This window comes from Zootoca vivipara, chromosome 9 (assembly GCF_965207765.1).
Source record: "Zootoca vivipara chromosome 9, rZooViv2.hap1.1, whole genome shotgun sequence".
Lineage (NCBI taxonomy): Eukaryota > Metazoa > Chordata > Lepidosauria > Squamata > Lacertidae > Zootoca > Zootoca vivipara.
Genome location: NC_142592.1, coordinates 63,451,396 through 63,471,145, shown reverse-complemented (window position 1 = coordinate 63,471,145; position 19,750 = coordinate 63,451,396). Strand labels below are relative to the sequence as shown.

The following is a 19,750-nucleotide window of genomic DNA, read 5'->3' as shown; positions in this document are numbered from 1 at the left end:
CATGTGGCCAGCATGACTAAGCCGCTTCTGGCGAACCAGAGCAGCGCCCGGAAACGCCATTCACCTTCCCGCCGGAGCGGTACCTATTGATCTACTTGCACTTTGACGTGCTTTCGAACTGCTAGGTTGGCAGGAGCTGGGACCGAACAACGGGAGCTCATCCCATCGCGGGGATTCGAACCGCCGACCTTCTGATCGGCTAGCCCTAGGCTCTGTGGTTTAACCCACAGCGCCACCCATGTCCCTACCAGCCCATGTTTGGGGTTGCCATATTTTGAGGAGCAAAAAAGAGGACACATTTGCCAACTTCTGCTTTTAACCATGGATGGCTATGATGACTCTCATTTTACATACTCGTAAAAAAGAGGATGTGTCCTGGAAAAAGAGGACATATGGCAACCCCACGAGCTTCCCACAGGCATCTGGGTAGCCACCGTGAGAATGGGATGCTGGACTAGATAGGCTCTTCTTGTGATTTTACGAGGGGGCAGAGCAAAAGAGGGGGCTCAGGTAAGGAGAAGTGGGCTCTTCCTATCTCTTATACTTGCCTTCTTCCGGCTTCTTCTCCCACCTATGTTTCTGCTTGGAAGGAAAAAGCTAATGGGGAGACCTGCCGTATCTCCCACCTGGAGGAGCAGGGATAGGAGGAGCAGCTTAGGGGAGGAATGTGAATTCAAAACTAGCCCACAGGGAAAGGGTTAAGCAGCCCCTCCCCTGCCAGTGTTGCAGTCACAAATGGAACCGCCCCCCCTTGGCTGCTTTCGATTAGAAAAGAAGGGGGGGGGGAATGCAAGGAAATTTACACATGACTGCATGCACCGTGTCGTTTGGCCCTAAGGAAATAGGACATTTGTTTGTTTCTACATCTGTTTCTCTAAATGTTTTGGGTGACTTACAATGCTGTTCCGATAGAAAAAGGGTTTTCGTGCACGCGCTGTAAGATATTACGGGGTTGGGGAGCAGAGAGGGAAAACTGAGCGACTCCGGAGTGGAGTGAAATGTATCTCAGTGCGGTCTGCATGCAATGTCACACTGTCCTTCCATTCCCCCCAGTGTAAGGTCCTTTTCAGTTGCGGCTGGGCTATCTGGGGGGGGGGGAGGGTCCAGCACCCCCTGCGATGGCATCCCATAATGTAGCCCGTTTGCCGCCCAGAATGAGAAAGGGTTCACTGGTTTGAGGTTTTTAATGTGAGGGCCACATTCTCTGCTTGGTAAGCTCTCGGGGCCACGTGCCCATAGTGGGGGGAGTTATGCATGTAAATGTTGCACGTATAACTCAGGTTTCTTTCTCCATGTACTCACATCACCCACTTCCCAAAGTATCCTGGGAGTTGTAGTTCATTCTGGGTAGCTCCATGGGGGGTAAAAAGCAATTCCCATGATTCTATCTTTTGGGGAACTGTGCTTTAAATGCATGGTGTTTGTGGAGCCTGAGAGCAGAAGAATCTGCAGCCTGCATTTTTATTTTATTTTATAAAATTAAACTTTATTGAATTACACATTAAAAATACATTCACAATCACACCAAAAAATAAACAAAAATGTCCAAATCATAACAACCAATAACCAAACTTTTAAAAAGAACAAAAACAAAAAGACAAACAAAATCACACATTTACAAAAAAGTAGAAATAATAATAATCATAAACATAATCATAATCATAAATTAATTCATAAAGAACATAAACGTAATCCTAAATTAAATCATAATTTTTTTTAACGAATTCTTACATTCATTCTCTCTTTCATGCCCATTGAATCTTCTACCCCCTGCATTTTTGACCTGTTCCAAGACCCAGCCTAGGGGCCTTCTTCCCTCGGGTGCCCACACAAATTTCAGATGAACTTTCTGTCTGCGAAAGCCAGACACCTGGGGAAGACCAACTCACCACTGCTGGTGAGAATAAAAGTGGTTTTTCGCTCCCCCCCCCCTTCAGAGAAAGAGGTATAAATTTCCTGGCCCTCCCCCGTTTCCTTTTTACATGAATCACGAACAAAACTCGAGGTGCCACCTTGATCTTTTTCTGGCTGTTTCCTTTAATAGTGTCATAGAATTGTCAAATTGGAAGGGGTCCGGAGGGTCATCTAGTCCAACCCCCTGCAATGTGGGAAATCAAAGAATCCTTTAAAAGGGAAGCCATTGCCCTCCTTAACCAAGGAAGGCAATCTTTTTCTTTCCTTTACTGGGAAAAGCAAAACACCTACAAAGAACTGTTTCCGAGAGAGGGCTTCCGTTTGGTGCATCCCGTCCCCCGCAAATATCTCCCTTCCTTTTAACTTTCTAAACATAAATTCCGTGTACAAAAGCTAAACTGTTAAGAAATATCTGTGGATTGGAGATTATACATGATAAATAGTTGTCCTTCTTCCCCCACCCCCCTCCCCAGTCTAACTGCTACAACAAGGATGGGGCTGGCCCACATCTCCCGTCAGTCTCAGCCAGCATAGCCAATGGCATTGCATGATGGGATTTGTAGTTCAGGAACATTGGGAGAGCCACATCTTCCCCACCCTTACACTCGAGAAAAAAAGTGGACATATCAGAAATGGCTGGGATTTATTTCTTTTTGAAAGGAAATACACCTGCCTAGCTATGAGGATCTGCATAGGATGGGAACATAGGAAACTGCCTTATGCTGCCTAATGTTTGTTTTCTCCTGCTCCAGAGGGTACAGTGCCAGATTTACGTATAATAGGCACCCCCAAACTTCGGCCCTCCAGATGTTTTGGACTACAATTCCCATCATCCCTGACTACTGGCCCGGTTAGCTAGGGATAATGGGAGTTGTAGGCCAAAACATCTGGAGGGCCGCAGTTTGGGGATGCCTGACATATAAGCTAAAAAGCTATAGCTTAGGGGCCCACTCTCTTGGGCGCCCCCCAAAAAAATTAAAGGAAAAAAACCCTGGATGTACAATTTCAAAATTTTAAGTTAGAGCTTAATAATTATTTCACTATTAATATACTTCTTAATTGTATTTCAGTCCAGCAATTACTTTGATAAAATACATCTTTTGTTATATGCAAATGGCTTTCGATACCTATTAGGTCCATAAATTACCGTATGTCATATATTCAACACAAAAAACAGCGACAATTTGTTGTTGACAAAGGAAAGCTGGACATATAAAGGGCCCCAATGCCTTCAGTAGCTTAGGGCCTCATCAAACCTAAATCTGACCCTGGGAAGGTAGGATTCGAACCAATGGCTTCAAGTTCCTAGGAAAGGGATTCCCACTAAACATCAGGGGAAACTTTCTGACAGTAAGAGCCATTTGACAGTGGAACAGTCTTCTTCTTCTTCTTCTTCTTCTTCTTCTTCTTCTTCTTCTTCTTCTTCTTCTTCTTCTTCTTCGTGTGTGTGGACGGACATACTCTTTTCCCTTGGAGCTCAACCATGCTCAAGAACTCCCCTAAGGAAGGGGGAAAAGGCTCTTGTGCTTGGGTCCTGCTTATAGGTTTTGCAGAGGCATTGGGTCGGCTGCTGTGAGAGCAGGACTTAGCTGGACTTAGACGTGCCACTGCCTTGGTCCAGCAGGTTCATCTGATGTTCCCATACCATCGGTCTGCTTAGCTCAGTATTGCTTTTGCAAGCTCAGATTGTTTGCAAGCTCGCGATGGCTCCCACGGAATGGCAGCAGCAGGCCAGGATTCCAGGCAGGGAATTTCTACCAGCCCTGCTCACGAACCTGGGACCTTCCGCATGCAAAGCAGAACTATGGGTCCTTCCCTAAGAGGCTTGCGACTTTTATTGGACTCGGGAGCTCTAGGGGAGAGGCTTAAATCTCAAGGAAGTGGGACAGCACCAAGGGAACAGGTTTATTTTCCTGCTTGGCATGGGAACGCTAGCTATTAGCCCTGCCTCCTTGTCATCAGGCTCTACCTCGAGCCCCCTGGCACATTTCACTGGGCGCTGCCCTCAGACGAACGAAGCACTACCCTTAGCTCCTCCTGAATCTCAGAGGCCTTCCAACCTTGGTAGCACTCAAGACAGATTGGCATGAGGCTTTGGTTGTATGGCATCCTCAGATGCACACACAATATAAGCACCCCCAACAGAGAACCATGGGAACCGCAGTTTACCTCTCGCAGAGGTGCAGTTACAAACTATAGCTCCCAGGAGTCTTTAGAAGGAGGGAACTGTGTTTAAAATAATAATAATAATAATAATAATAATTTATTATTTATACCCCGCCCATCTGGCCGGGTTCCCCCAGCCACTCTGGGCGGCTTCCAACAAAACAGAAATTCTAAAATACAGAAATCCATCAAACATTAAAAGCTTCCCTAAATAGGGCTGCCTTGAGATGCCTTCTAAAGGTCTGGTAGTTGTTGTTCTCTTTGACCTCTAGTGGGAGGGCATTCCACAGGGTGGGTGCCACTACCGAGAAGGCCCTCTGCCTGGTTCCCTGTAACTTGGCTTCTCGTAGTGAGGGAACCGCCAGAAGGCCCTCGGAGCTGGACCTCAGTGTCCGGGCAGAACGATGGGGGTGGAGACGCTCCTTCAGGTATACCGGACCGAGGCCGTTTAGGGCTTTAAAGGTCAACACCAACACTTTGAATTGTGCTCGGAAACGTACTGGGAGCCAATGTAGGTCTTTCAGGACCGGTGTTATGTGGTCTCGGCGGCCGCTCCCAGTCACCAGTCTAGCTGCCGCATTCTGGATTCGTTGTAGTTTCCGGGTCACCTTCAAAGGTAGCCCCACGTAGAGCGCATTGCAGTAGTCCAAGCGGGAGATAACTAGAGCATGCACCACTCTGGAGAGACAGTCAGTGGGCAGGTAGGGACTCAGCCTGCGTACCAGATGGAGCTGATAAACAGCTGCCTTGGACACCGAGTTGACCTGTGCCTCCATGGACAGCTGTGAGTCTAAAATGACTCCCAGGCTGCGCACCTGGTCTTTCAGGGGCACAGTTACCCCATTCAGGACCAGGGAGTCCTCCACACCCGCCCGCCTCCTGTCCCCCACAAACAGTACTTCTGTCTTGTCAGGATTCAATCTCAATCTGTTAGCCGCCATCCATCCTCCACAATGTCTGTTGTGTATGCAACCAAAGTCTGGGTGAGGAGTACCGCTAGTGGCATCCATGCCATCAATTTCTTTTTTTATTGCCATCCCTTTTTTTATTGTTCATGTCTCAGGGTGCAGCTTGGGTTGTAATGACCAATTCCAAGGCTGAGCCCTGTTGTCACCCTCCATTAAATCCTGCTCTTTGTCGTGTGATCATCTGCCCCTTTCAGTCCTCCCTATACAGTATTAAGGTTTCTTCAATAGAGCCAGTGTGGTGTAGTGGTTAAGAGCGGTAGACTCCTAATCTGGGGAACCGGGTTCGCGTCTCCACTCCTCCACATGCAGCTGCTGGGTGAGCTTGGGCTAGTCACAACTTCTCTGAAGTCTCTCAGCCCCACCCACCTCACAGGATGTCTGTTGTGGGGGAGGAGGGGAAAATAGATGGTTAGCCGCTTTGAGACTCCTTCGGGTAGTGATAAAGCGGGATATCAAATCCAAACTCCTCTTCTTCTTCAAGATGACTTGATTTAGGGTTAGGGAGCTGAGTGTGCCAAACCGCCTTGTGAATCACCTAGCGTTCTGTACAGGCTGAGCTGATTAACAGCCAACACCCTTTAAAAATGTGTTGGGGGTGGGGATTATTGGGTTGTTTTGTTTTTATTGTGTATTTTTATTTTGTGATTTTATGTTGTAACTGCCCTGGAACCTGCGGGTAGAGGGCGGTGTACAAATTTAATAATCATAATAATTTTGCAAAACGCATTGCACCACAATGTGACAGGTGTCTAAACCAATGTTGCCACATCCCCAAGGTGTGGCAGAGATAACTTATCTTAAATAGGCTTTGCTACAGAACTCTGGTGTGCATCAGTCCTTAAAGCCAATGTCTACAGATGCCAAGGACTCGGTGCAGTTCAAGTTAAATATATTTTGTTCCCACTGATTTCAGTATTGATCTTAAGCATGGCCTTAAAGCTCAAATTTGACTTGGATGGCCATGGGCCAAACTGGAAGTGTGAAATGTTTTCAAGGTACCCATGGCTGTGAATTTGGGGGTTGTTGTTGTTGTTGTTGTTGTTGTTGTTGTTTGTTTTGTCATTTTCTGATATCCTCAGTGGAGCTAAGCATACTCCAAGATTGATAGTGCTCTAGGAGTGTGAATTTTTGGTAAATGGAATAGAGTTCAGTATTCCCAAACTCTCATATTGAACAATAAGCAGATTCCTAGTCCCTCGGGCTACAAGTCTAGGCTTTATAAGTGTGTGGGCCACAGTGATTTGGTGAAAATTCAGCAGGCAGAGGTTGGTACACAGAATTGCCATCAATTGTATATTTGTGTGTGGGTGTAGGAGGATGTCGGCAGAGAACTCTCTGTCTATACACATTTTCCCCAACCCTATGCAGTTCCTGGGAGTTGCAGGTGGGCAGAGTGTTTTATCTCTTGCTTAGGGGCTGCCTACAGGGATTTGGTTGGCCACTGTGAGAAGATGATGCTGAGCTAGGTGGGCCATTGGCCTGATCCAGCAGGCGTTTCCTGTGTTCCTAGTCTGTAACCTCCCAGCACAAGCAGAAGAAATACAGTAACTGCAGATGGGCAAAGTTACAGCATGCATTCTGCTTGTAGAATTCAGTTTTCCTTTGTGCATAAATTGCACTACTGTTGCACAGAATTCTGGTGGGGTTTCTTTTTGGGAGCACAGAACACATCCATTGACTGTCCTTGGCAGACTTTCCTTTGCTCTGCTTGCCTGGTGAGATTTATGCAGATTTATGCAGTCATTGGACTCAAGTCCATTGATTTCACTGGAGGCTCATCCACTTACTTACCTTTTGCCCCAAACTTTTTAGGGACAGGTCTACGCTTTAAAATGCTTTGTCAGAGCAGGTTTCTTCCCCTCTTTTTCTTTTACCCCTGGTCCTTTCGATCCAAAAACCTGCTCTTTAATGCGGTATCGGAACAAACACCAATTCAGGTTTCCTGCCTATTTCCATTTGCTCTGAATCAGCGATAAAAAGTGATTTTTTAAAAAAGTACTCTGACATTGCACTTTAAAGCGCAGACCTGGGTCTCCAGCTGTTGTTGGACCACAACTCCCATGAACCCTAGCTAGCAGGACCAGTGGTCAGGGATTATGGGAACTGTAGTCCCAAAAAGTTTGGGAAACCCTGTGTCAGCTGGACACCAGCTGCAGAAACAAACTACCCAGCCATTAAACTGTAATTGAGCACAAAAGACGGGGTCCTATTCTATGGCATACTTAGTATGAGAATGAATGTGACCGTAAAGGATTACCCAGATAATTCTCTTTTACGGGAGTAAAAGAGGTCCATTACCATTAGGTTCAGTCGTAGGCAACTCTGGGGTTGCGGCGCTCATCTCACTTTACTGGCCGAGGGAGCCGGCGTACAGCTTCCGGGTCATGTGGCCAGCATGACTAAGCCGCTTCTGGCAAACCAGAGCAGCACACGGAAACACCGTTTACCTTCCCGCCAGAACGGTACCTATTTATCTACCGTACTTGCACTGTGGCGTGCTTTCGAACTGCTAGGTTGGCAGGAGCTGGGACCGAGCAACGGCAGCTCACCCCGTGGCAGGGATTCGAACCGCCAACCTTCTGATCAGCAAGCCCTAGGCTCTGTGGTTTAACCCACAGTGCAATACAAAAAGCACAGCACACATGATATTTTGCAGACCAGGTTCAATCCCCTGGCATTGCTAGTTAAGAGTAAGACTAAATGTTGCAGGGGAGGGGAGTTGCGAAAGCTTCTGTGAAATAGGTTTCTGGATGGACTGTTGGCCTGATATGGTATAAAGTCTCTCCGTATGGACTGACGGAGTTTGTTAGTCATGGTATAATTGCGGCTGGAGCCAAGGGAACCTTATTTGGGAGACTGCTTTTCTATCATGTAGAACAACAACAACAACATCAGTCCATGTTTGTGGGTGTTTTTGAGCTTTTGTTTACAGCAAACCTGTATGGGTTTTTCCCTAGGAAAAAAAAGTGTTTGGAAGAGGGGATGGAATTCAGTGGCAGTGGGGGGCAATGGGGGACAGTCTCTGTTCCTGGTATCTTCAGTTAAAAGGATCAGGGTTTGAGAAGAGTCTTTTCTGGAGACCTGCTGCCATGTCAGTTAGGGTACCAGAATCATGGGTTAGTCTGACCTGGTGAAAGGCTGTCTGTTAGGGGACCATTAACCATGCATGATTGTCTATCCAGGTGCTTCAAATCTCTCTCCCCAATCTGCCCCATAGATAGCAAAGCAGAAGAGTTATTGAGCCCCGGTGGGCTCCTGTTAGGGTCGGGTAAGAAATGTGTTCACGTATTTTGTATGCAAACGCACAAAATGCCTGAACTGAAAACGCTGCAGATCCTCTAAATACACACTTGTCTGAGTTTTGCGGTGCAGCTTTTCAGCCCCAAAATGTGCAGGTTAAGGAAAAGGGCCCACAAAGACGAAAAGAAATTGCATGCAAAATGGATAGGACGGACACCCCAAAATTATACATATTAGGAAAAATATGTGCAAAATGAATGTGAATTTCTGTGCAGACTTGAACAGATTCTGCTTGCGGTCTTCCTGTAGACTTATGGTTGGTCCTTGTGGTTGGTCCCAGTAGGTTCTTCCATTCTTATTTCTCCATCTCTAGTCTCCTTACATTGCTGATGGTGTTAATTTTGCCTTAGTGGGCCATGCAGAGAGTTCAGTTCACCTGATCTATAATGAACATCAGTTGCACCAACATCACCAATGCAATGTTATAGAATTCTATGACATCCCCACCGAAAGCAGCTACTGTACTTTGCTGTAGCCTTAAACTCACAACACAGGAGGTTTTTTAAAAATTCGGTGTGACTTATGGGTTTATGACTGTGGCGTTAAGACGACGCATCCTTTGCACTGCAAGCCTTTTGATATCCTCTTATTGGAACAACCAACCTTCACCCAGCCAATCACGTACACAAAGGACTTTAAGAATTACTTTTGGCAAAGATGCCTCTATGATTCATTCTTTGGCAAAACTGCCTATTCTTTTCCATTTATGATGCAGGAATCTCTTGGAGTATGAATATATGCTTTATATTTCCAATCCCCGCATGCGAAAACAACAAGGCTCTTCCCCGTTGCGAAAGATTGCTAAGCCGTTACAATAATTTCAGCATGACAGCTTAATGATTTGATATTCCACACTGTGGAATACGCTGGCTTTTTCCTCTTTTTTGCTATTTGATGCGACACAGCGGGGACATGATTTTTGCCTTGCTCCTCTCCTAAGGGACACAGGCTCTCCGTATAACTTTCTTTAAAAATGAGGCAGTGCCTCTTAAAATCAACAATGGGGATTCTGTTCCCCCAGGATGGGAAGGTGGATTCCTTCACAACAGTGGCACAGGCGAACGCTAACTCCATACCCTCCAACATTTCTCTGATGAAAATAGGGATAATGCATAATAATAATAATATTTATACCCCACCCATCTGACTGGGTTGCCCCAGCCACTCTGAGCAGCTTCCAATGTATATAAAAACATTAAAAACTTCCCTATCCAGGGCTGCCCGATGGCTCAGGAGTTGCAGAACTCCATACCCTCCCAACATTTCTCCGATGAAAATAGGAACATCCTAAGGAGAAGCGGGACATTCCAAATCAGCAACTGGGATGGCTTATGTTAATCCAGGACTGCCCCTGGAAAAGAGGGGCACTTGGAGGGTCTGTCTGGTCTGGGGGCAAAGCAGTTGCTTTGGGATTAATGCCTCCCTCCATCTCCAGGTTCTGGGGACGGGGAGATGATTCCATATCCTTGCACACCGTCCTATAACTAGGGTGGCCTTTCACAGAGACATCGAATCATGGAGTTGGAAGGGACAGGGACCCCAAAGGTTCATCTAGTCCAACCCTCATCGACCTCAGGCAGCGTGGCTATTGCTCAGGGATGAAAGGCACTTAACAGACTTCTTTCTTCACAATGTAGACATGGGGTGTGTGTGTTAAAGGATGTGGCGCGTGGCGTGCCTCTGAAAAACAACAAAAAACAGGTTTCTAGAAAACTAGGTGCCAGGAAGAAGGGTTTAACAGCTCTCAGCTCTCTCTCTCTCTCTCTCTCTCTCTCTCTCTCTCTCTCTCTCTGAAATGATTCACTCCAGCCCTGAAGTCTGAACTGGGACAGTCCAAACAGGGAAGAAACTAAGCTTTGTGCAAAGCCTGGGCTGCAATTACTCCAGACTCCTGTGGAATGGGAACACCTAAAACACAGGCCCGATTTCCCTAACATTACAGTTTCCTGGCTGCCTGTTATGGCTGCTTTATTTCAGATAGGATTCTGGCCTCTTCGCATTTTCTAAACACCTGCCCAAAAGACCCGTATACAACCCGGTGCATGTGCTAGTCCGCTAAACCAAAGATCATAATCCAACAAAATTTGGGGATGCAAGGCTGATACTTTAAAGTAGCTTTTAGAACCAAGTCAAGAAGTTGGATTGCGGTCAGTGGGCTCTAGTCACTTACATGTCATTTCCTTTCTGGGATGTGATGCAATATTTTTTTTTTGAGAGAGAGAGTTGATGCAAGGTAAATGGCAGGCTAATGAGAGCCCAAATTCTCTCTTTGAAATCCCTGGTCAGCCAGGAATGTTCTAGCTGGCTTTACACAAGTCCTTTAATTCAGTTGCCTACCTGTAAAATGGGCACAAACAACACTGGCCCTTTGTACGGTGATATTATTGCCACCTTGTACATATTTTTTTAAATCCTTGGCTTTCAAAATCAGTTTCTGGGGAATCAACTTGACTTAAATTAAAACTCCAGGCTTAAATTAAGCTTCTGATTTAAGGCAGGGAGATTGGACTAGCTAGATGGTGCTATGGTTTTGTTTTCTTCTGAAGTGTATTAACTAGCAAGTCTGTTCCAAAATCCCCATTACTGATGCACAAAGGGTTTTTCACACATTCAAAATTTTTCTAGATGACTCCTATTTAGGGAACCATTTTCTGTAAAAAATAAATAAGTATTTGGAGAATTATTGAGTATTTTTAGTTGGTGTTGTAGGAGGGAACAGCCCCAGTGGGAAAAAAGGAAATTTTGCATGGCTTGTGAAAAACAGAGGATGTGTGTTGTTACTTTGATGCAATTAATCAATGGGACATCTATGGATACAATACACTGTGGATAGAACACAACCCAAGTCATCGTCAACCTTTTAATACTTTGTTTCAGTGCTGCAAGATGCATAAATACATACTGTATACAGAACGTGAGCAAATGCCCACAACTCTACTCTAGCTGCAACAATCCCTGTAATGTCCTACTTATTGTGGCAAATGTCTGCAATTGACTATTCACTGATTTGGATATACATCAATGCTCCATGGTCCACCTTTTGACGTCTTTGTAACACGCCTGTCTTTTCTTTTTCTACCCCAGTCAGCGGCAAGAAGGGCAGGAACATCGTGCGCAAATTGCCAGACCACCACCACCACCCTGTGGAGGAGGAACGCCAACGGAGACCCCGTGTGCAACGCCTGTGGGCTGTATTACAAGCTCCACAATGTAAGTGAGGCAGTAACTCTCTGAAGAATACCTTTTTGGGGTTGAAACTAGGATAGAATATATTTTCCTGGCTTGCACGTGGACAGGCAAACCACAGAGCTTTATCTCGCCAGCTCCTGCTTGGGGGCCCCTTTAGTTGAACACAGTGCACTTCAATGCACACTGATGCTGTTCAGCGAACTCTAATGCACTCTGAATGAAGCTGTGCTAGTCAGGTGTAAATGGTGGCTTCATGGTATTGAACATATAAGGGAAGCAAGAGTAGTCAAGCTGAGAGTCCTTTTAATGGGGCTGAACATTGTACGAAATGCTGGTTGGAAGGCTTCTTCATAATAATAATAAATAATAATAATAATAATAATAAATTACATTTTAATTCTGCCCTCTAATTTGATCAGGGATAGTGAAAATGATTTGCTTCCCAACCATTTATCCTCATAACAGCCCTGCAAGGGTAGGCTGAGGAAAGGGGATTGGAAAAAGGTCACCCAGGGAGTTTCACGCGTGAGTGGGATTTGAACCCAGGTCTTCTTAGGTCCTAGTCCAGTAGTCCAACATGGAGGTATCGGCTAGATAATACATTATTCTAACCAAAATGAATATTGGCTGATTAGAAAGGCAGCGGGTACAGGTTGCGTCTCGATTCTTGCTAGGGTTGCCATCCCCCCCCCCCCGGCTGAGCTCCTGAGACACAAAGAACTGCCAGACCAGCTGAAAATGAGCAGGTGCAGTGTATTCTCATAACCCCACTGTCTCCCCAAGATGGCAAAAGGGCCCTTGTTAAATTTCTCTCTGTCGGATGGTAGCCAAAGTATTAGAAGCCCAATGGGGGGGGGGGAAAGGTGGCAACCCTAATATTCTCACAAAGCTCTGGAACATTTTTTCGTGCCTCTGCTTCAAGGGGAAGGGGGAAAGAAAGAAAGAAAGTGACACAAGCAATTCTCCAAAAGAAGTGAATCTGATTTTGTCTGGTGGGTGAAAAAGTCTGCTTTGGCTGTGCTTTGGACCATAGTACATCTGATATTCTTTTAAATCAACGTGTATGTGGGAGCGAGAGAGGTGATTGTTTCATTTCATTTTTGCCCTTGTTTTTATTATGTATTTTGTGTGTTTATGCTGTGAACCGCCCCTGTGAAGGGTTTTTAAAATACAAATACAAATCAAATCAAATAAATAATAATGCTCATATAAAAAGAGTTGGGGAAATTTATATGAAAAGGTGCATCCTGCAACAAAATGTCCCAGGGTGGAATGTTGGCCAATGAGCCATGCCCTGTACTAGCACATTCCATCCCACCCTGCGTCATCTCTCACCTCCCTGCAGCAGCCAGCCAGTACTCCATACCCTTTGAGCATGCTATTTAGGGAAGCTACTTAAAAACCCCTTCCTTGGATGCAGTTTTAGTTATTCAAGGACTGGTGCTGAGAGGTGACATGATAGACATTGGTAAAATGGTGAGGAAGTGAGCAGAGAACAGGTTTTCCTCCTCCTCTCATAAAACTAGAACTCGGGGACACCCAAGTGTTGGAAAATCCACGACGGATAAAAGGAAGTGCTTCATGCAGTGCACAGTTCAGCTGTGGAACTCACTGCCACAGGAAGCAGTAAGGGCCCACCAGCTTGGATGGCTTTAAAAAAAAGGATGGATGCAGCAATGCTTCTGAATCCCAGTTGGTGGGAACCACAGGAGGGAATCCTGCTTATGGGTTTCCCACAGGCATCTGAGAACAGGATGGTGGACTAGATGGGCCATTGACGTGGTCCGGCAGTCTTTTCCTACATTCACATGCTAAAATACCTTTGCTATTTATATATCTGATAGGGTGCCCTACCTGACAGCCTCGCATTTGAAGGGCTCTCGGAGGGCATTCCTCTGTTTGAGGGAGTCTTTTATCCGAAGGACTGCCTGAAAGCAAGTCTGGTTTAAAGACCAAGAAGCATTAGAAAAGGAGATTTTTGCCCGTCAGCCACTTGGCAGCTGGGCACGTCTGCACGATTTGTGCTTCTGTTTAAGATACAGACTTTATAATTTGCTGCCCTGGGCTGCTTTGGAAGGAAGGGTGGGATATAAATTTAACGAACAAATAACGAACTTGCAAATTTGACCCTTTTGCTTTGGGGGTGCATGCTCCCTCTCTCTCTCCCCTTTTGACAATGTATAAGTGGCACCCCCCAAATATGCTGCCCGGTAGACTTTGCTCCCATATCTAGGTGTAAAGGCAGCTACAAAAACACACCACCCTTAAGGAAATGACTGTATAGAATTGTCTTATAGCGACAGCAGTAATAGCAGAGCTTTAGCACTAGAGCAGGCATCCCCAAACTGTGGCCCTCCAGATGTTTTGGCCTACAACTCCCATGATCCCTAGCTAACAGGACCAGTGGTCGGGGAAGATGGGAATTGTAGTCCAAAACATCTGGAGGGCTGAAGTTTGGGGATGCCTGCACTAGAGTAATGTGGATGGGGGCAGCGGGGTGAGATTTTTCAATTGCTTTGTATGATGTCCCTTGCACTTTTTTTTCATTTTAAAAAAAGCAATTTCTCACTTTTATGTGAGGCTTTAAAAGAAGTTTTTTGCCCTCAGCAACTTTCACGTAACCCCCCCTTCAAAACCATTGGGGTTGGTTGCGGGGTGGTCCTTTTAATGCGTGTATTCATTTCTGAATTTAAACGTTCCCCCCTCTACTTCCACCTCTCTGGGGTGAGTAAATGTTTTTGCACAAAAGAAAAATAGAGACCCCCCCCCCCGCCGGCTCAATTATGTGAATCATACAGTGACTTTATTGATATTAAAATGCTGCCTTTTTTGGATCTGGAATTGAGTGACAGTGGTATATTTCTGCTGTGAGCTGCCCCTGAGATCTATGGGTATACAAATTTAATAATAGCAATAATACTAATAATAATCTCCCACCATGCCAAACCATGCCAACCCAGCTCATTTCCTGGCTCTGTTGCCGCAACTTCATCTCTCCTGCAAACTTTGTCTGACCTGCCGTGGGCTGTGTTTCTGCTCCCATATGAATTGGGTAGTTCTGTCTTTAAATGCAAACTGCATTGAATTCTCCCCCATACCGAAGCACAACCCACCAGTTAAGGACTAAAGTTAAGGAAAAAGCCTCAATGCCAGATCAGACTATTGGTCTATATCTAGCTTAGTATTGTCTGCACTGACTGGCAGAGGCTCTCAAAGTGGCTTGAACTTGGGACCTTCTGCATTCAAAGCAGATGTCCTCTTGCTGAGCCGCTCCCTTTTAGCGATTAATGAGACGTTTGCTACCAGCAGATCACATCCAGTTAAGACTGCCTTGGTCCACGTTGAGAAAGGAAGATGTTAGTAAACCACAGGCCTACTTTTTTTTACAAAAAAAAAAAAAACAAGCCCCAAACCACCTGCAGATCACAAGGTCTTTTGGTTAGAGGTTCACGTTGATTTGTTGAGGAAACTGTCCTCTCTTCCCCTGCCTTGGTACCGTAGAAAAGGGGGGAAGATCACCACAACAAGTTTGGGGAAATATATTTTCAGGGGTTTGTCAGGGAAAGAGGGTCAGCCCAGTTGATGGGAGAAAAAAGGATGAGAGTATACTAAACAGTATATTTGGGGATTCGGTAAGTGGAAAGCTTAAGAGAGAGGTGTTTTCTTTATCTTTTCTTTGGTATTTTAAAGCAGTGTTTCTCAACCAGTGTGCCTCCAGATGTTTTGGGACTACAACTCCCATCATCCCTAGCTAGCAAGACCAGTGGTCAGGAATGATGGGAGTTGTAGTCCCAAAACATCTGGAGGCACACTAGTTGAGAAACACTGTTTTAAAGAATGTACAATGATAATAAAAAGAGCATTTTGCATAAAACAGGGGTTGGGGGTTGGAATGGTAAGAAGAAAAGACAAATACAATTCTCATTGATTCAGCAATACAGTCAAATCTCGGTTGTTGGACGTAATCTGTTCCGGAAGCCCATTCGGCTTCGGAAACATTCGACAACCGAGGCACGGCTTCTGATTGGTTGCAGCAGCTTCCTGCACTCAAGCGGAAGCCATGTCAGATGTTTGGCTTTCGAAAAATGCCCGAAAACCGGAGCATTTACTTCTGGGTTTTCGGCCTTCGCGAGCCAAAATGTTCCAAAACGGAGGCATTCAGGAGCTGAGGTTTGACTGGACAAAAGAAAATTAACGATGATTGATAGATTTCCAGAACGACTTCACCCCCTTTGCAATTAAATACATTCAATCAAACATATGGCATAAGGGGTATATGTATTTAAACTGTTTACATTTGAGTGACTCTTAAGTCAGATTTGCAGCTTTTGGCTCCTTTTGCTTGTGTCACTGTTCGGTTTTAGATTCCAGAAGTGCAACAGGACTTACTTCCTTACTCTTTAGATGGCAATATGTATTCCTTCACATACTTCAAAACATGGGCCTCCAGCCTTGCTCTGTTTGGGGGTCTTTCTGCTGATTGTGCCCAATTAGACCCGGAACTTATACCCCCCAAAAAATCCCATCCTGACAGATCGGAATTAGTTTCATTTTAAACATTTCATCCTATGTACCTACCGGCTCATAGCTTTTGGAGGAGGAGGAGGAGTTGGGAGAGCAGAGGGGTGGGAGACGAAACGGCCCCACAAAAAGATTAATTGATTTTTGTTTAGATTAACAGACCCCTGACTATGAAGAAGGAAGGCATCCAGACCCGAAACCGAAAAATGTCTAGCAAGTCGAAAAAGTGCAAAAAGGTTCACGACACCTTGGACGATTTCCCTAAGGGCGGCTCTTTCAACCCTGCCGCCCTCTCGAGACATATGTCCTCCATCAGTCACATTTCGCCCTTCAGCCACTCGGGTCACATGCTCACCACACCGACCCCGATGCACCCGCCTTCCAGCTTGTCCTTCGGACCTCATCACCCGTCCAGTATGGTCACCGCCATGGGCTAAGGTTCGCGCCCGAGAGAGAGAGAGACTGAAATCTCCGCGGCGATGCTTTCTTTCTTTCATTTGTAAGTTCTCAGAACGAGAGGTACGTTGATAATCCTCGCCTTGTTTAGAGGCGAGAGCGCTCCCCCCTCCGCACACGAATGGACAAGGGCACAGAAAGAAAAATGAAATCTTTAAAAGTTGGACGGAGGCGTAGAAACCAACCCGCCCCCCCCCCAAGCAAATGTCGTGGGGAGGTGCTTTTCTCAAGTGTCTTTTGCGTCAACCAGCCACCAAATTTGGGGTCCCATTTGTGAATAAACCATTCTGACGCAAGTCCACTCTTGAACTGGGTTTCTAGGGTTGTGAAGAAGAGGTGGCAGGCTGCCCTCCCCCCAAATCCCCAACCTTTCCTCCCCCAATCGCTCCCCCAAAGACAAGCAGATTGATGCTGAACACTGTATAACTTATATTGTAAGAAATACTGTACATTTTTGAAGAACACTCTTGACATCTGCTTAGCTGTTTAAAAAAAAAGAAAAGAAAGGAAAGGAAAGAAAAATGGCTTGTTGGTCAAGGCACCGCAAATGAAATACTGAGTTGAATGTTTTCCTGGTATGGACTGAGAAGAACGAGGTTGGACCGGCAAATGGACAAACTGCCACTTGCGTTTTTTGCTCTTTCTCTCTCCCTCTTTCTCTTTCTCTCTCTCTTTCTTCACTCACTGGCTCAAGTTGTTTTGACGCATTAAAAAATAAATTAATCCAAGTTGTAGGCAAATCATGCATTCCAGGCTACGGGGCCTCTGAACAATAGGGGAGGTTTTTTTTATGAAGGGTTTCAGGGCAGTTGGTGTGACATTCAGCTTGTAGCTGCGGCGAGTTTGTCCAGGCCTTATACGCATTGTGAACAAGTTCCTGTAATTGTTGTTTGTATGTATAATTCAAAGCACCAAAATAAAAATAAAAACGAGATGTAGATTTATTTCATCCTATGATACAGACTGAATGGTTGTACAAATTTTACTTACTGCTAGTGTTAAGAACTGCGCTTTTGATTTTGTTTTCATATTTTTCCCCTCTTTTTTTTTGGAGAATAAACTAGATTAAATTCTGTTGATTTCTTGTCTGCTTATGCTTTTGGAGTGATGTTCAAAGGTTCTCTCTGTGTGCATGTGTGTCCGTGTGCCTCTGCTTCCGTGGAAAGGCAGTAAAGGATTTGGTTCTGGGCCCTAGGATTCTCAGGATCCAGGATTTTAAGATCAGCAACATTGAAACAAGTTTAAAGGATTGTAGGAATATAGGAAGCTATTGTAGACCAAGTTAGGCCACCATTCTAGATCAGAATGGTCTACACTGCTGGTCTTCTACTGGTGGGGTGGGAACCCACTAGTGCAGTGTTTCCCAACCTTGTGCCTCCAGCTGTTTTTGGACTACAACTCCCACCATCCCTAGCTAGCAAGACCAGTGGTCAGGAATGATGGGAATTGTAGTCCGAAAACAGCTGGAGGCACAAGGTTGAGAAACACTGCACTAGTGGGTCATGGCCTGATCCAAGGTGGGTCGCAACAGAAGCGCCACCACCATTCAAATATACGGGGAAAGAGTAAGAAACGGGCCTCCAAATTCAAGGCAGGTTAGAATGTTAGAGTTAAAAGCTGGTGGATCAGGGGAATGCTGTGGATGTAGTATATCTTACAATCATAAAATTGTAGAGTCGGAAGGGGCCACAAGGATCGTCTAGTCCAGGGGTCAGCAACCTTTTTCAGCCGTGGGCCAGTCCACCGTCTCTCAGACCTTGTAGGAGGCCAGACTATATTTTGGAGGAAAAAAATGAACGAATTCCTATGCTCCACAAATAACCCAGAGATGCATTTTTAATAAAAGCACACATTCTACTCAGGTAAAAACACCATGCAGGCCCCACAAATAACCCAGAGGTGCATTTTAAATAAAAGGACACATTCTACCCATCAGGGCCGTCTTAAGCATATCCGCCCCCCCTTTCCCAGAGTTTTTGACCTTTTCTTAGGGCTGGAGGAGGTGGGGCAGCGGCTGGAGGGTGGCGGCTCAGGCGGGGAAGAGGCGGAGGCTAGATGTGGCGCCTCCTGGCTCAGCTGGCCGCTTTGTGCCACGGTGGCCATGGCAGGTAGCACACTGAGTGAGCGGGCGCCGAGTGAGCAAGGGCGCGTGCGCTGTTCCTGCCAAGCGTTGGCTCGGTTTTTTCTCTCTTAGCCTTCTGGTGCCCCGCAGAATTCAGCGCCTGCAGGCTAAAAGAGAAAAAACCGAGACGACGCTTGGCGGGAGCGGCACACGCACCCTCACTCACTTCGCGCGCTTGCTCGATGTTCCCCGGACTCTCGCCCGGTGCCCTCCAGAACTTGGCGCTGTGGCACCCCACGCCACTAGCCTCTATGGGTACGATGGGCCTGCTACTCATGGAAAAACATGCTGATTCCCAGACCGTCCGCGGGCCAGATTGAGAAGGCTATTGGGCCGCATCCAGCCCACGGGCCTTAGGTTGCCTACCCCTGGTCTAGTACAACCCCCTGCAATGCAGGAATCTTTTGCCCCACGCAGCGATCAAACTCACGACCCTGAAGTTAGGAGTTTCATGCTCTACCGAATGAGTTTTATTTCAGTAAGCCTTGCGGCAAAGTTCCCCAATATTTTCTTTGGGAGAAGCATGGAAAATGTGGAATGGATGAGATGTTAGGCTGATTTGTAGCTGGTTGGCTGAACCCAAAGAGTGCTCACTAATGTTTTCTCACCGTCCTGGAAAAAAGTGACAAGTGGGGTGCTGCAGGGTCCTGTCCTGGGCCCGTTGTTGTTCAACATCTTTACAAACAACTTGGAAGAAGGAATTGAGGGGATGCTCATCAAATATGCAGATGGCGCAAAACTGGGAGGGGTGGCTAATGCTGCAGAAGAGAGAATGGAGATTCAAGATGGCTTTAACAGATTGGAGAACTGGGCCCAAACTAACAAAATGTATTTCAATAGGGAGAAAGGTAAGGTTCTGCACTTAGGCAGGAAGAACCAGCTGCACAAGTAAAAGATGGGGGATACCTGACTTGCCAGTAGTACATGTGGAAAGGATCTAGGGGTCTTAGCGAACCACAAGCTTAACAAGAGTCGACAGTGTGATGCAGCAGCAAAAAAAGCTAATGCTATTCTAGGCTGCATCAACAGAGGTCTAGTGTCCAGATCAAGGGAAGTAATTTGTTGTTGTTTAGTTGTTTAGTCGTGTCTGACTCTTTGTGACCCCATGGACCAG

The 19,750-nt window shown here is 45.9% G+C and overlaps 1 protein-coding gene across 10 annotated transcripts in view; it reads left to right on the top strand.

The window, feature by feature from the left end:
- Nucleotides 1–17,593, top strand: part of GATA3 (GATA binding protein 3) — a 72,810-nt gene extending 55,217 nt beyond the window's left edge. For 7 of the 10 annotated variants that reach the window (XM_088652563.1, XM_060279208.2, XM_088652562.1 and 4 more), the window contains exons 5-6: nucleotides 11,433–11,558; nucleotides 16,211–17,593. In XM_088652563.1, the coding sequence (XP_088508689.1) occupies nucleotides 11,433–11,558; nucleotides 16,211–16,495 (411 nt within the window). In that variant the 3' untranslated portion in view covers nucleotides 16,496–17,593. The remainder of the gene's footprint in view (nucleotides 1–11,432; nucleotides 11,559–16,210) is intronic. The other 3 variants (XM_088652566.1, XM_088652565.1, XM_088652564.1) reach the window with 1 other exon arrangement.
- The last annotated feature ends 2,157 nt before the right edge of the window (nucleotides 17,594–19,750 follow it).